General features: G+C 34.0%; 1 protein-coding gene and 1 long non-coding RNA gene across 2 annotated transcripts; both read left to right on the plus strand.

The window, feature by feature from the left end:
* The first annotated feature begins 1,106 nt into the window (after positions 1–1,106).
* Positions 1,107–3,262, plus strand: LOC141622398 (uncharacterized). The gene is made up of 2 exons (XM_074438436.1): positions 1,107–1,227; positions 1,770–3,262. The coding sequence occupies exons 1-2, from the start codon at positions 1,168–1,170 to the stop codon at positions 3,054–3,056; spliced, it is 1,347 nt and encodes a 448-aa protein (XP_074294537.1). The 5' UTR covers positions 1,107–1,167; the 3' UTR covers positions 3,057–3,262.
* A 12,101-nt stretch (positions 3,263–15,363) lies between these two features.
* LOC141622400 (uncharacterized) lies at positions 15,364–18,246 on the plus strand. Its single transcript, XR_012532957.1, has 3 exons — positions 15,364–15,510; positions 17,004–17,820; positions 17,928–18,246. It is a non-coding gene; the product is annotated as an uncharacterized LOC141622400 (long non-coding RNA).
* The last annotated feature ends 201 nt before the right edge of the window (positions 18,247–18,447 follow it).

Here is an 18,447-nt window from a genome sequence, read left to right on the forward strand (position 1 = left end):
GAAGGATATCACGCTTTAGTGTTCTATGTTGGCGAAAAAATAATAAATGTAATTTATTTTATAAATTAAGGAGGTACTCCATTTATAATCAATTGGTTTTGACTTTTGAGATGAAATCTAGCTTCTTAGAGTTATGAAACGCATACTCTCTCCTCATCAATAGGCAAGGCACAGTTCTATATGCGAATTTAAGATGCATGGTATCAGAGCCTATAGTTATGTGACCTGGCTTGCGAAGCGAAATTGGGCGCCATAAATTGACGAGTTCGAAAAACGATGGCGTTCTCGTTCACGGAACACTTATCAGGTCCGAAAAGCGACGATGTTCCCGTCCAACGTAACAAGTTCGAAAAGAATAGCGTTCCTGTTGATTGATGGAGAAAAAGAGAAGTGTAATCTACTTTATAAATGAAAAAGCTACTCCAGCCGTTGTTAGTTGATTTTGGGATGCAAGCGAACTAGTTAGACAATAAAAAAAAAGCGGATCAAAATAGTTCAAAAAGTCTTGAATTATCCGAATAAAATTAACATGTTCGAAACCAGTATAAAATCGTTGGATCTATCAAAGTGGCCAAGACAAGGATTTGTCTAGTTTTGTATAATTTATCAAATTTTATTTTATTTGTTTTCTAAAGGATGAAATTTGGGCTCGTTGAGTATTATTTATTTAATTAAAGGGTTGGTGGCGGGTTGGGTTGTGATAGTAGCTGGCGCGGTGGCCGGTGGGTAGTGATATTGGTGCAAGTTTGTGGTGGTTGGCGTTGGAGGCTGGGGTAGGTCGTCAGAGGAAGGGTTGACTGGTGAGCGGGAAAAGAAGTAGTGGATAAGTGGTTTCGAGTGAGGAACCACATGAAAAAAAAATGATAAAAGTTAAAATCGTGTACATAAAAAAGTAAAATTTATATATGAAAAGCACGCACAACTCTTTTTTTGATGTGTCGTGTTGAACGATACACGTATACAATTATATAATGTGTGGTATGATACACGTACAATACAATAACATAATGTGTGCTGGGTATGTAAATTATTTTGCATTAAATGTCACAACTAACAATTTTAGTGTATATCTTTGTAGTAATCTTGATCCTATAAATTTAAGAGTATGAGAATACATCGACATAAAAACACAAACTCACAAGTACTACATTTCTCTAAAAGAAAGACATGGAGCCCAAGCTATCCAACATCAAATGTTTCATGATTTCCCTCCTCTCAATCTCCTTGGTAAACACCTACACCACTACCTCTTTATATTAAGACCGTCTTACTTGTGACCTTCTAATTTTAGATATTAAGAATAATGTAATACGGAATTTACTCAATTTGGTTTCTCTTAATACGCACATATCAGTCTTAAATAAAATATGGCAAATGACACCTACTTGATAGACGAGAGAAGTTTTTTTTATTGCCCTAGGTGTTTTGCTTTAATTCACATAACACGTTTGACTCGTTTTAAGTTTGAGATGAATATACTCGTTTTAAATTATAATTTGACCTACTTATATTCCGCAACATCGCATAATATCATTTCTTCAGCTATCTTGTGCACAAGTATGTAAGAGACATAGAGTTAATTGTACTCGTTTTATCTTAATCATTTGTTTATCTTTGATATAAATATACTTCGTAAACCATTAATAAAAAAGTAAATAAATAATCGACGAGAAAGAGTATACATATCGCATTATCTCTTGCATGCAGTCATGCACATATTATCCCGTAAACGTACTGTTATACTTAAGCGTACTTTTAACATTGAACAGCTTGCCAGCTCTATTAATGGAAGAATTATCTTAGACTATAAGCATGGAAGAGAGTTGAAGGAGCAATCCACGCCTCATTCGATCAAAGACGACGACATAGTATTCCAAGGCAATTCGTCGTTTATTTCTCATTCTAATCCATGGGCTAATTATTGGATTTATGATGCGGCAAATAACGCGGAAAATGAAGATGAAGATTTAGTTAAATCCAAGCTTGAAGCAATAAAATCCCTTATAAACAAGGAGGGTATGTCATTTAATGGTCACTTAAATCCATGGGCAAATTATTGGATTTATGATAATGCAAATAAAAAGTTAATTAAAGATGAAGATAATATGAAAAATGAAGAAGAATTAAATGAGTTAAAGATTGAAGCATTCAAAAATATTTTACAAAATAAGGATAATTCATTTGTTGGACATTCAAATCCATGGGCAAATTATTGGATTTATGATAATGCAAATAAAAAGTCAACTAATGATCAAAATAAGTTGAAAATTGAAGAAGATTTATATGAGTCCAAGATTAATGCATTAAGAAATGATTTACAAAAGGATAAATCATTTGTTGGGCATACAAATCCATGGGCAAATTTTTGGATTTATGATAGTGCAAATAAAAAGTCAACTAATGATGAAAATGATGTGAAAAATGAAGAAGAATTAAAAGAGTTAAAGGTTGAATCTTTAAAAAATATTTTACAAAAAAAAGATAAATCATTTGTTGGGCATTCAAATCCATGGGCAAATTATTGGATTTATGATAGTGCAAATAAAAAGTCAACTAATGATCAAAATAAAGTGGAAATTGAAGAGGAAGGTTTAAAAGAGCAAAAGATTGAAGCATTAAAATATCTTATGAAAAAGGAGGATAAATCATTTGTTGGACATTTGAATCCTTGGGCAAATTATTGGATTTATGATAATGCAAATAAAAAGTTAAATAAAGATGAAAATAATGTGAAAAATGAAGAAGAAAATGTAAATAATAAAAAGTTAAATAAAGATGAAAATAATGTAAAAAATGATGAAGAAGATAATTTAAATGAATCCAAGATTGAAGCATTAAAAAATGTTTTACAAAAAGAGGATGAATCATTTGTTGGGCATACAAATCCATGGGCAAATTATTGGATTTATGATAGAGCAATTGATAAGTCAAGCAAAGATGAAAATAATGTGAAAAATCAAGAAGATTTAAATGAGTCCAAGATTGATGCAACAAAAGATCTTAAAAATGAAGACAACTCCAAAGATAGTAATGTAGTTCTCAAACAAAGTGCCTAATATGTGATTCTTCATCAAGAAATTGGCATGTATTTAGCATGCACTTCGTTCGCCACCAACACTCTTTTCCTTACCGATGTATTTACTATGTTATGCTTGTGTACTGTTTAATCAAAATAAATGCATTTGATCAAATGAATCGATAAAATGCTACCATTTGTACAAGACATTATTTACCATTGCCAAAAAAATAAATCTTTGTTGAGTGTTGATCATGTATTTAGATTTTGTGGTTGTTGTAATTTGTATTTACAAGACCTTCAATGGTATCCATGTACAATTAAAAAAGGGTTTATCCCTAGTCTACTGAAAATAAAGTTTTCTTTTCTATCTTTAATTATTTTAGCCCGTGATATATAGTGTATATTACATAAATCGAAAAACCGTTGTATAATCCTTGAATCTACATCGAGTTTGCTGCATTTCTCTCATGAATGATTACGGATTCTTATTTCTTAAACAAGTGTCAGGAGTTCGATTCCTCACCACTTGCGAATTAAAAAAACAAGCGTTCAGGAGTCCGATTTCTTAATACCAATGATGAATGCTGCCTAAAGTCCAAGATCATGGTCTAATCTCAAGTAAAATTAACTACCGAGGACAGTATATATATAGACGTCGGAGTTTCTGATCGACTAAATGAACCGGACTATAGTACAGCTAGGGATGTCATTGGGGCGGGGCGGTGGTGGATATAGGCTCCCCCGTGCCCGTACCCACCAAGAAAAACTCGTACCCATCCCCGCCCCACCACCCGTGGCGGGTACAAGTTTCCAAAACCATCCCCGCCCCAACGGATGTAAATTTAAAACCGTACCCGCCCCGCTTACCCATTAACCCGCTACACGATAATTTTATTCGATAAATTTTTTCGTAAAAGTTGGTTTAATCATTATTAATTTCCATTTTTTTGAATTTATCTTTATAATTTTATTTTTTCACCAAGTAAGTTAGTAAAAATTTTTATAAAATAGTTATTATTAACATTATATCTTAACTATAACTAAATAAGATTTATATAATTATGGTAATCCTACTAATTTTTTTAATGATTTGCGGGTAGGCGGGTATTAGGTGGGTAAAATGCAAAATCCATCCCCGCCCCATGACCCATGGCGGGTACAATTTTCGTACCCGCACCCGCCCCACCACCCGCCAAAACTCTACCCATCTCCGCCCCAACTGGGGCGGGTGCGGGGCGGTAACCATTTATACCCGCCCTGCTGACATCCCTAAGTACAGCATTTGACAATTATCAACGATATCGATATATTTAACCACGTAGTATCTGTTGGTGTCAATAGTACATCGCATAAGTAAACAACATGAGTCGTCTATTGGCATACTCAAGTTTAAGGTAAACACATAAGCCGATAAACGTCAACCAAATCTGATGATAATATACGTCATACGGTACCACTAATTACCAAGACAAGTCGGTCAAATCCAAGTCAGCCTCAGTGTCAACCTCTGAACCCTCGTCTCCTCCTGGACCTGAACCCGCCACTCCCGAGCCTGCCTCGGACTCCGAGCCACACTCTGAGCCAGCCTCCGCTGTCTGGGTGTCTCCCTCTCCGTCGACTCTCGGACGACCGTCAACGGGACCACCGCCACCACCTGTACCGAGTCCCGCGAGTACACGTCTCGCCAGGAGGTGATTCCTCACCGCCTGGTCGTGGAGCCTCGAGGTGACATGGAGCATCTGAGAAGGCAGGTCTGGAAACGCTCTCTCAACGAGCTCTCGGGTAGCCCCGCCAGAAACCTTCCCGGCAAGAAGACCGAGAAGGGTAATGCCCTGAAACGCCGAAGAAAAGACAGAGCCCACCACTAGTCCGTCACCGATCGCCTCCAGCATCGAGTCGAGTGCCGACTGTCGAAAAACCTTCTCTACCGGGTCGTGGTCGTCGGGGTTGACGTACACGACTACCTTGCCTCTCGTCGAACCTCCGCCCACAACCGACACCCTAAGTCTCGAAATACGGAGGTATCTCGTCCCGAGACCACCAATAAACATCTTGCTCACCATTGCCTATTAAGAGAAAAATAAACAATTAGGAAGACAAGACAAAAATACAGTGTCTAACACAACAATCGTACTTGTACAGAACTTGCTCAAGTGTTGAGTAGAAAAGCGTGGTATAAACTGTTCATTTTTTAGACTTGCCACATTATGCTTTGCTTGTATGATATCAATTAAAGGCACACTCATGCATTAACATCAACTTTTAAGTACAAAATAAACAAATAGTTCATTTAGAAAATACAAAATTGTTAACACTACAAACAACCAAAATGAAATTAAAATTTAAACTGGTTAAAAAAAATTCAAATTTGGACCTTATTCAACACTTATGACGAGCTAATTTTTGATTTTATCAAGAGTAATATTATTGTGAATATCGATCATTCAATTCCATGCACTTATTCATTGGGATCTGACTTTTCCATTTCATCCAATTCCTTATTATGTACTTTGTACATTACAACACCCTTAGGTTGGGAGGGTTCCTTAACAATTGTCAAATCAAGCTTCTTCAATTTGGTAATAAAACGAGACATTGTTTTTTTTAGGGAATTCTAGTGAGATGTTCAAGCTTCTGTTCTTTTTTTTACACAAGTTTTGATTTTGTAGACAAGGTGGTGTTAGTATGTGGATTGGGTCATCTATATAATAAAATAAAAAGGCTGGTTGAGTAGTTATCTTATCTATAAGACACGTGGCAGCCCTATCATTTCTACAAACAAGTTAGCATCCTCTAAATTCCTCTAAATGCATTCAAGAATGTTATCTATGAAATTGGTATTTCAATAGTCCACTAAGTTTAATTCAACGTATTATTAGTATTTTGCCACGATTATTACTAATTTTATTAGTGTTTTGTCACGATTATTGTTATTATTGTTGTTGTAGTCTTCTTAATCTTCTTGATAACGTTATGCTAATATTCTTCCAAATCCAACACGAAAATATATAAATTAATCAAATAATATACTTTACTAACAATTTCGTACAAAAATGAATCTCGAATAAGTTAAATCAGGAGCTCAATTACCGAATATCATTTAAAAATCAATTATCAATGAAATACATAAAAATTATCGTAAAAGATAAAACCAAAGTATAAATTATATGAGATTAGAGGAAAATGGACGCATCATAAAATCAAAATCAATATAACAAATAAACTATCACTACGCCAAATAAGTCCATCAATAACAGTCAGATAATGCAATTACCGTTTTTAAATAGAAAAACGGAACCGTTATTGCAACGACGATTGTTAAATATATATACTACGGTTGTACAAACACGCGACCGTTATATAACATCAATAACGGATCTATAATACCGTTATCACAACTCAAGAACGATTATAAAATTGTTGTTAAATATGTTTATGACAACGGGTATACTTTTGAGAAACCGTTATTAAATCTTAATAACGGTTTCAAATCCGTTATTGAAGTTTATTATTGATAACGGTTTAGTGGTATCAAAACCGTTGTTAAATATTATATATGATATTGGTTCATTTTGTTATCTTATTTAATTGAATATCAAAATTTAATTTCGTCATTCCCATGGTACCGACTCTCTAACAATATTATCAAGCCTAACCCCAAATATACTCTCTCTCTCTCTCACTGATTCGTCCCTTCTTACCACTACTAAATAGGCCCTCCTCGACACTCGATGGCGTGCTGCAATAACAACCGAGTTTGATGCGCTTATCCATAATAAAACATGGACTATTGTGCCCCATTCCCCTACCCAAAATGTAATTGGTTGCAAATGGGTATACTGCATTAAGTATAACCCCGACAATACCATCGACAAATTTAAAGCAAGACTAGTACCAATGGATTTCATCAACGTCCAGGTATCGACTTTTCTAACACATTTAGTCTCGTTGTTAAACCCACCACCATTCGTCTCTTGTTCTCTCTTGTAGTAACTCGTGGTTGGCATGTCCGTCAATTAGATGTCAACAATGCGTTCTTGCAAGTTCATCTAAATGAGTCTGTATTTATGGAACAACCTCATGGTTTCGTTGATTCCTCTCACCCTTCTTATATCTGTCAATTGTCTAAAGCTCTCTACGGTTTAAAACAGGCCCCTCGGGCTTGGTTTACTGAACTCAAAAACTACCTCTTGTCTTACGGTTTTACTGGGTCCTTAGCTCACCCGTCCCTCTTTATTATGCATTCATCTACTCCTCTATATTTATTGGTCTATGTTGACGATATTATCGTCACTGGTCCGTGTCTCACTACTGTTACTTGTTTTATATCTAGTGTGTCCTCCCGGTGATAAAGATGATTACGTTTCTACCACCGGCTACATTGTTTATCTTGGTCGTAATGCGGTTTCTTGGTCTTCTAAGAAGCAACATGGTCTCTCTCTCTCTCTCTCTCTCTCTCTCTCTCTCTCTCTCTCTCTCTCTCTCTTCTACGGAGTCTGAGTTCCGTGCCATTGCAGCCACTACTGCCGAAATTGCCTGGCTCCAATCTCTTTTGCAGGAACTCCGTGTCACTTCTACCTCCTCCCCCGTGATCTTTTCCGACAGTCTGAGTGCAACTCACTACTCTGCTAACCCTGTCTTTCACTCTCGTATGAAGCATATTGCTCTTACTTTTCACTTCGTTCGTGAGCGGGTTCAGAATGGTTCCCTTCGTGTTCAACACATTTCTGGCGATGATCAGTTGGCTGATGCTCTCACCAAGTCCTTACCTCGTACTCGATTTCATCTTATGCTTTCCAAGATTAGCTTTGTCTCTGGACCGTCCATCTTGCGGGAGCGTGTTAAGGAAGTAAATAATAAGAAGATTATTCCTTCTTCATAATATCTTGTGTATCTTCGTAAATATGGTTATTGTATATTGTGTTTTCTTTATTATTATTTGATAGCTTGCTTAGACTCCAAGATGTAGGGTTTCCGTCTCTTGTATAAATATCGTCACATTGTACTCATATGATTCATTCAATACAATTATAAACATTCTTTACAAATAGTGCATTGCATAACAAAATTAAAGTCGGCTATTGCTAAACTCTAGTTTATCGTGTCTACAAAAATTAGGAAATATGAAAATCGTATAATTTTTTTTTTTGTCAAAAAAGAACGTAGGACCAAATCGTTAAAAGAATATGATCTCTTAGGTTCATTAGACGATCCTTATACGCTTTCATTTGTGTTACTAAAGATTTACTAGTAAATCGTAACCCCTTGGGGTTTGGTATAAAATTGAGCAAAAATAGTTGTGTAAGATTATTTTACATAAACAATTAAATATATATTGTAAAACGGGATATTTTAGTAGCCATTTTTATTCACTAATAGAATTATGTTTATCTCTTATACAACAACTAGTTTAGAACATGTGCAGAGTTGCACGGGAATATATAAAATAGTACTTGTGTGGAACAATGAAATATTGTCGATGACAATGACGGACATGTAATATATAATTATTATTAAGTTTACCTTGAGAAAACTCACTCCATGTTTAATTTTCAGTTACAAAAATTATTAGTAATATTTAGCCCGAGATACAAACAAAAAATGATATTTATACAACATCGGCATATGAGAAATTTCGAGCAAATAATTGTACATCAAACGTTGAGCAAATAATAAGAAAAAAAATGGAACAATGTCATTTTAGCAGAATTACAGTAAGAGGATTATACATCTGATGTACTAACTCCAATTCTATAGTTTTTGAGCATTATAATAATGTTAAGTGTAAAACCATCTTATACAAAGCTTACTCAAAATAAAGGGGGATACCTAACCTCTCTCTAAAAAACCTCCAACCTCTCTCTAAAAAAAACCCCCTAACTTCCTTGCTTTGTTACTGCCGCCTTCCCCTTCCTCCCCACGCCTCTCATACCCGCTCGCCTTTTCGGGAGATGTGGCCTCTCCTTGGTCTATCTCCGTGATCTGTCCATCCTCCGTCCCTGTTTGTTGATGGTTTCTTCCCTATCGATTTGGTCATCCCGCTCTGCCATCATCGGTCTGATTGCTTTTGGGTCTTTGGTGGTTTGTGCTTGGCCTGGTTTGTCTCTGGGGTTTTGTCCTCTTTGGGTAGCGTGGGTAGATCGTGGTCCTCTGACCGTGTTTTGCTTTTCGTTTGAGGAGTGTGTTTGGCAGGTTTGTGGTGGACGTGGTGATGGTGGTCGGTTGTTTGAAGGCGATGGTTTTTTCGATCTTTATATTATGTTATTTTCCTTTTGTTTTATTTCGTTTAGTCTTTTTATGTTGTTGTTTGTTAGTTTTTCTTTCCGATTCGCTGTCCTCTCTGGATGTGAGAGTCTTGTCCCCATCTTTTGGTGGGTTTTGTCCCTCTTTTGTAGAGTTTGCATATCCCTATTTGCTCAAGCGATGCGGAAGATCATTGCTATACTGACGCGTTATATGGTTTTAACTGTCAGATTGTTGGTTACAATCCTTTGGGTCAGATGAACTCCTGTCTCGTCAAAACATTAGAAGATTCGAAGAGCCTCTTGTGCAAGCCCGTATGAGGCGATTTATTAGAGGATGTGCAGAAGCGTCTCATGTGCCCATCAAATTTAGAGATCTTTTTTTGATCGAGATTGTAGTTTATTTGGTTTTAATTGATTTGTTTCCGGTTAATCTTGACATATGTTGTAGATGTCGTATGACTTATTATTATGAATGAAATGATTTTCCACCTCAAAAAAAAAAAAAAAAAAAGCTTACTCAAAATTCAGAAGTTTAGCGGGCTTTTCTCCACCTACCCGGATAATTTAAACTAAAAGATCTGGCCCATGAGCCGAATAAAAATTAGATAAGAAGGCCCGCTAGTAACCTTTAAGAACCAAGAAGTGGGTTATCACATTGGACCTCTAGCCTCTAGGGGAATAGGGGATCCAATAAGCAGTATAGGACAATATAACATGTATTTTTAGTAGGTCTTGTTTACAATCGTCTTAAAGTAAAATATTTCACAATTTTCCTTTTACTTTTACCTAATTTAAATCGATTATGAGTGTCATTTTAACTTATTACGGTGTTAACCAATAACTTGTGCGGCCTTACTTAAATCGGTTGTGGATAACAATCGTTGTGGATTACGAGTATTAGTTTGTAAAGGAGCTAAAACTTAGTACACAAATTGGTTCATAAAATGAATTTTGGAGTAAGATCTGGTCAATTATATAAAGTGCAAACACAAAAAAAAACTTAATACAATCTATTAGTTAATTTTTACGTATTTTTAGAGATATATGTAATAATAATACTCCCTTCATTCTACTTTATTGTCCTCTTTTATCCAAAAGTTCCAAATTAATCGTCTCCTTTCTAAATTCGGTATGCTAAAATTGTGGACTACCACTACTACTCCTAATCTTTTAACTTTCACTCTTTCTATCAAAATGACATTGCCCCAATTCTTCCTAATTAAAGGGGTAAAGTAGTAATTTTACCCTATTTCTTAAATTTTTTAAAATGGAAAGTAAGACAATAAAACTAGAATGGAAGGAGTAATATGTATTGGTATATATAAATGATTTATTTTTACCCGTATACTACATAAAAGAGTGCAGGTGCTACACCATTGTTGGAAAAACATATGAGAATTGACTTTTCTGATATACCATTAATTATACTTTGACTCTTTATTAATTAAGTTTGTCAGTTCGTTAAACTAATGCATTGATACTCATAGTTGTCCGAGTAATAATTGTAATACACCATATTATAAATCTTAAACTATCCCTTTCAAGCGAGTTGTAAAAAGTTAACAATCACAACCCTCCAAACTCAAACTTATTTTCATCTCATCATCCCAATTTTTATCAATCAATGTTTTATGACGGTTAAGGAGGGTTGTTAAGAGGGGAAGGGTGTCAAAAGGCTGAAAATAATCCGTGAGGATCCTCTGTTCCACTTTTGTGTCATATTGTGTGTGCCACACCACTTGCATTTCGACACATCACTTGTGGGAAAATAAAATATTACAATATTTATATTAATTTGTTGATGTGTTAGAAGCTAAGTGGTGTGGCACACATAATGGAACATCAAATGGGACAGTGATCCTCACTGAAAAATAATTACTGTATGTTAGAAGCTAGTCAAAACTGGGAAGTTTCGCAAAATTTTATTTTTAAGACATGTCGAAAATGTAAGAGGTGAAATAAATAACAGTCCGTCTTATTGAAAACGGTCACTATCCGTCACAAGCTGAAGACGGATAGTGGTTCTCTCATAAAATGCAAGTGGGAGGACAAGTGGGGGGTGTCCATTTCCCCCCACTTGCACTATCCATTTGCATTTGGTGAGAGGGACATTATCCGTCTTTAGCTTGTGACGAATAGTGTCCGTTTTCAATGAGAATTTGTGAATAAATAAATTACGGAAAATTCATGTGGTACCTTTGAACTTTGTCATTTTGCACGTGGTACCCAACTTTTTAAGTTTGTGTACATGATACCCTCCATGTTTGATTTTCATACGCAACATGCCCTTTTTGTCGCTATAAAAAAACTCAATTGCGCATAACTCCTAATCCGGAATTCAGAATCAGCAAATTTTTTTTTCCTAGAATGATATCTCGTCATAATCTACAATTTGAGAAGAAAAAAATTGCCGATTGACATTTTAAAGGGTTTTTTTTAACGAAAATTTCAAATCAACCGTATCTTCGATCTTAAATTTCCGAATGACCATTTTCGTTTTATCAATTTATAGATCCCGATGAGGTAATCAATTTGGAAAAAAAAATTAGTCAATTCCGATTTCTGGTCTATGATTTATGCTCAATTGAAAATTTTAAGAACGGTAAAAAGGGCACGTTGTGTTTGAAAATTAAATCTCAAGGATATCATGTGCACAAACTTAAAAAGTTGGGTACCACGAGCAAAATGGCAAAGTTCGAGGGTACCACGTGAATTTTCCGAATAAATTAACTAGGAATTAATAAAATATTTCTGATATATATAGGTAGGATATTATTTCACCCATTTTAACCTATATAAAGCGGATATATTCGGTTGATTGACTTAGACAAAACACACTGCATTCTGATGTGACCCTACTTTTAGTAACGTTTCCATGTTAGAATCAATATATATATATAAAAGAGGCTTTTTTCAGGCAATTCTAGAGTCTCCAACTATTCTAAAACACCTAAATAATTTTAAATTAAATTAATAAATTAATATTATTAAAATTAAATCTTAAAATTATTTTAAAAATTAAAAATAAATCTTAAAAGAAAGAGAACTTTATCAAAATACTTTCGAGCTATATAGATAGATACATTATTAAATTAATTAGATAGAATTTACGTTAGATCCCACATCTATATGTAACCCTTCTTATATAAAGCAGCCAACTTCTTATTCTCTTGATTTGCATATTTTAGATCTTCCATATTTTTTGTTTTATAGGGAGTAATGATTGTTTATTCCGTTGTTTAATTGCTTGACATGCATAATTTATTTAGCAATCTAATATACATATTCTACTTCTTTAATGTTATTAATTTAGTGAATTTTGTACGTCTGATTGCAGGAAAAATTGAATTGATGCCCATGTTAATATACTCAGCTATTAAGGTTTGTTCCCCTATTTATGATTATCAGACCTTTTTCTTTTGTCCAAATAGTTGTTTCTCAAAAATTATAGCTTATTACACGATAAGACGGTCTATTTTTATATAAAAAAAATGATTCATTTAATACTAATAAATGAGTTTTCAGCAATGAGATCGTCTAACCGGGTGAGACCGTCTTACACTAAAACTATTGTTGTTTTTCAGGATTGACTAATTGTGTACTTATTTTTGATACATCCAGTTTTTATTATTAGGTTGGATGGAAGGAGTAATGCTCGATATGATAATGCACAGTAAAAAAAAGGAATTATGTTAAATTACGGGTTTGGCCATGATCGTGAGAATTATTTGAGATATACGAGAAGTCGAAAAAAAAACAGATTATTACAATCTTAATACAAGAAGGAACTTTTTTTTGCTTTTGGGTGGATATTTTAGTAACACTTTCTCTAATTCTTCATGAATATTTTGTAATGATCAAGTTTAGATATACGTGTAGTAGGATTCTAAAACTAATTTATTTTCTCTTTAATAAAACCAAATTGATGTTGCTTGGCTCGCTTGCTAAAACATAAATGGAAATTAAAAGGGAACTTTTAATCAATAGTTGGAGTGATTCATTCTTGATTGTTAATGCAGGATAAGTGGAATATTGAGAGCAAATTACGAAGTGGCTAATTCAGATTTTGTGTTAATACTATAAAGCAATATTAAATTCACACAAATCTCCACTAACACAACTCTAGAATTTTATTATCTACTATACATTCATCTATGTGATCAGCGCAATGATAGAGTTTTGTATTTGTAGAATCAAAATAAGAAGCGGACACATGCTTTAGATGATATTATATGAATTTTAGAAGATATTTTTAAAATCTTACTAAAAAAATCTTCGCGCTACATAAAAATCAAATTACATATACTCAAGTTTTAGACTAAATTTCATATACTCGAGTTTTAGACTTTCTTCTGCTTATAATTAACTTGAGTCTTCATGAGATTAAAGTAAATAATACGGAAGTTTGTATATTTAAGCCTAAGATAATGTAAGGTGGGCAATTGCTAAAAATAAAAGAGCCATGGTACACACTCTTTTCGTCTTGGTGCTCCAATGTACAACAACAACAAGAGAGAAGTTATATTTTAAGACTTTCATGATGCACTATTTCGAATGACTTTATTCTAAACTAATAATTGTAATTTATAATTTATGTTAAAACACAAAATTTCATTAAAGACGGGCACTATCCGTCACAAGTAAGACCAACTGTAACAAGGTACAGAGTTTGTATTTCTATTTATGGTTGACCATTTGTTCTTTCGCCATTTACGCACAAGTACATGCCAAATAGGTTTATTAAGGAGACGAAGTATTGAAAACCTTACAAATGAAAAAGATAGCGAAAGATGCCATAGCGAGTTGGATTCGAGAATAACGGGGTTCACAATTATGAAAATAAGAGTGAAAAAAGGCTTCGTAGAGGCTAAAACTCGGGTCCTCGGTCACTTTTAAAAGTGGCCCAATTACAAGCATAATGTAATTAAGTTTAGTATAAACGGTGAGGCGAGAAGGAATTATATCTAAGCTCTTATAAGTTTAGTTCAGATTTTATATGTTCAGTTATGAATAGTTAAGCTCAATTAATACCCACTTTTCTAAACCAAGTGGTGTTAGTCCAGTGGTAGCCGGAGTTGAGAGGTCCCGGGTTCGACTACCAGCTGGGGCGATGATCACTTGGCCACTGCAGCCCCCGAAAGGGGTGGCTTACATGGTCCATGTGGTGGTGCGGGAATGCATGGGTCCGGGGGGGATTCAACCCCCTCGTCATCAAAAAAAAAAAAAAAAAAAAATACCCACTTTTCTATAAGCTCATATATGTCCAGTTCAGTTTTTATAAGTTTAGTTTAGAAAAATTCAGCTCCTATAGGTTTAGTTCGGCTTTTATATATTCAGTTCAGAAAAGGTAAAACCCTTATAAATTCAGTTCACTTCAGTAAAATTCAGTTAAGAAAAGGTAAACCCCTATAAGTTCAGATCAGTTTAGTAAAATTAATCATAAGATATTACAAATTAGCCCGGGCATCGCCCGGATATTCTAAAACACCTATTCTAAAACACCTATTAATCAGGCAATTCTAGAGTCTCCAACTATTCTAAAACACCTAAATAATTTTAAATTAAATTAATAAATTAATATTATTAAAACTAAATCTTAAAATTATTTTAAAAGTTAAAAATAAATCTTAAAAGATAGAGAATTTGATAAGATGTCATATTTTAGTGAGATAGAATACAACATTAACTTAAATTAGCTATATGCGCAAGACTAAGGAGTCATATTTATAATTGTAAACACCGTTTAAAATGGTAAAAAACGTTCCACAACAATTAAAGGAGAAACAAATTTGAAACCCGTGCGACGCACGGGCACAAAATCTAGTAATTAATAATATTCGTATGGCCTATGTGTTTCGGGTTTTAATAAAAGTTAAATTCACATTATTATTACGAGACTTTAATATAAAAGACGGTATCGTGATGGATCGGTCCCGATTAATGTAATTAAAGTTCGGGAATTATTATTCCCTCTTACCTTACCCTAATAAGTCGTCTTTCACGAAAAGGTACGATCGGGTTTTGTTTTTGCGAAAAGGTACGTAACCCATCATATATATATGATGGGATACAGTAAGAAAAGAAATAATTCATTCTGACAAAACAAAAACATACGTACATCAAGAAGGGTGAAAGACAGTTTCCTCTCCATCATCCAGGAACATTAAAGAAAGGGTTAAGGAGGAGAATCAATTGGTTTATACTTCTTATTATTGAATTGATTGCGTCTGTAAGACATGGAGCAAGGTTAGTCCTTTATTTCGTCTATTGATTGTATTAGGGTTGAATTAATTCAAGTCTATATTGATTCTTGGGACTGATTTCATCATTGAAATCGTAAAGTTAATCTTACATTTGGTATCAGAGCAATTATAGATTTGATTAATTTACCCATTAAAGTTTACGTGAATTAGATTGTATTTGCGTGATGTTCCGCTGCTTAATTAATTTTGTCATATCCGTGTTTGTAAAAGGAGGCTGTAGATGTTTTTTTGAAATGCATTCATGACAATTTTTTTAGTAGGTTGGCAGATTGTATGGCTCTATGAATGAATTGACGGTTGTTTTGTAGTCACTGACATATTATGACCATTCAACGATTATACATGAGATTATACATAAATCAAGTATGCATGATGATTAAGGTGTTACATTCAACGATTAATTTTTTTTTTAATCCTTACCATTCTATGACCATATATGTTAATGGTTTCATTTGTTTACTGGGTTTGTAACATAGTCTAAGTTTGCAATATTGAAAGTTTGAAATTAAATTTTCTTCCGCTGTTTACCGTCATCATAAATTGGATGATTATATTATAATTCACTTGGTTTTGCCGTATCGTCAATTTATCCGTCATTATTGTTATTATTATCAGCCATGTGTTATTAATTATACATGGCATTATTATTGATGGTGATAAATTGCATTAATTTTGGCATATTGTATGAATGAAGAGAAAAGTTGCGTGGGCAGTAGTAGTTTATTGAATAATTCATTTTGGCACTTTGATGTCATATTAATATTTATTCTCTCCTTTTGAATCTACTGTATGCTCTCTTTTTTGAATCTACTGCATGCGTGGACAGTAGCCTGAGAATGCTTGATGTTTTTTTTTTTTTATCATTTGATACATGCCAGCAACATTGATATGTATTTATGATTGATAGAGTTCTTAATTTGTACGGTAGTTGGGTTACTTAAGAGAAAGAGTAACACAGTACATATTAATTATGGGTTAATTTGTATTATGAAATATTAATACATGTAAGGATAGGTCTACCATTAAGTTTAAATGTTTATTTTGTATATTACATGTTAGTCACCAAAGTGGCCTTGTTATATTGCATTTAGACATTTAAAAATAAAAGTTATCAATTGATCATAATTAGAGAGATGTTTAAATGACATTATAGATAGATTGATCAATTATTTTTTGTCATCTATATTTTGGGAGATCACCCAAAGGTGGGTCATTAAATATAGTTGATAATATGAAAGGATTAATTATTCATAAAGTGGGTCTAATAGTATGTATATCCAAAGATATCATTCTTATTTGATTCATGTGTGTTATAATTAATTGTTAAAGTATATATTAGCATCAATGATGGTTACTTGTATTTAAGTGTTGCCCAAAGGTCATTTAAATACATGTATAAAAGTTTATATGATTTTATTTGAATCTGTATGATAGTTTTTCAAAGCACTAATTGGTAACATGTATAAATGATTGCAGCATCTCCAAATTTGTTTGCATCTCGACTCTTCTTTTGTAAAGTTTAATGGGCTTAATTATGATGAGTGGGCCTTAAAGATCCAAAGATACACTTTGGGTATAATGGCTTTGGACATTGCCATCCCGACGAGATGAGGTGCCAACAAAAATTACACTGAAAGCTCCAAAGCGAAAAGTGTCATTATCAGGCTTGGGAGAAATCTAACAGGTTGGGTTTACACCTCATGAGGATGACAATGGCTGATAACATTAAGCCCTCCATGCCCAAAACAGAGAAAGCAAGGGAATTCATGCTTAAAGTAAAGGAGTGTTCACAGTCGGATTTAGCTGATAAGTCAATTGTTGGTAGTTTAATGAGTGAGCTAACTACTAAAAGGTTTGACTGGTCTCAACCGATTCATGATCATGTGACACACATGTCTAACTCAGGACAAAGTTGAAGACTTTAGGGATGGATGTAAGTGATACTTTCTTGGTCCAATTCATCATTAACTCTCTACCTTATGAGTTTGGCGATTTTAGAACTATAACACCATTAAAGATAAATGGAACTATCAAGAGTTAAAAGCCATGCTTATACGGGAGGAAGGGAGATTAAAGAAGATGAAAGATCAAGTTGTTTCATTTCTGAGTCATGATGGTGCCGATGTAGACAAGGTTAAACCGAGTAAGAAGGGTAAGAATGGTAAGGAGGGAAAGTCTTTCTTTAAGGGACCTGAAAGTGCGATCCAGAAAGAGAAGAAGTGTCACTTTTGCAAGAAAATGGGACACTTCAAGAAGGATTGTCCTAAAAGAAAGGCTTGGTTCGAAAAGAAAGGTAAACATTATAGTTTTGTTTGCTTTGAATCAAATCTTATAGAAGTACCTAATAATACTTGGTGGTTAGATTCTGGTGCAACTACTCATATTTCTCACATTAAACAGGGATATCGTATGATCCAGCCCATAAGAGGAGCTGAACAGTTTGTATCCATGGGAAACAGGATGAAAGCACGTATTGAGGGCATTGGGACTTACAGATTAATCTTAGACACTGGTTGTCATATAGATCTTACAGATTGTCTCTATGTACCTGATTGTGCTCGAAATCTTGTATCATTAAGTAGATTGGATAATTTAGGTTTTAACTTTAAGTTTGGACATGGTGTATTTTCTATGTACCGTAATGAATACTTTTATGGTAGTGGTACTTTGATTGATTCACTTTATAGGTTCAATCTTGATGTTAAATTTTCCGATTCCCTATTTTATGTTGAGTCTCAAGGTATTAAACGTAGTGCATCGAATGAAAAATCAGCTTACTTGTGGCATCAAAGGCTAGGTCACATATCCAAAGAAAGGTTAACGAGGTTGGTAAAAGTTGAAATTCTACCTCAATTGGATTTTAGTGATTTAGATGTGTGTGTAGACTGCATTAAAGGTAAGCAGACTAAACATACAGTAA

Source organism: Silene latifolia, chromosome X, assembly GCF_048544455.1.
Source record: "Silene latifolia isolate original U9 population chromosome X, ASM4854445v1, whole genome shotgun sequence".
Taxonomy (NCBI): domain Eukaryota; kingdom Viridiplantae; phylum Streptophyta; class Magnoliopsida; order Caryophyllales; family Caryophyllaceae; genus Silene; species Silene latifolia.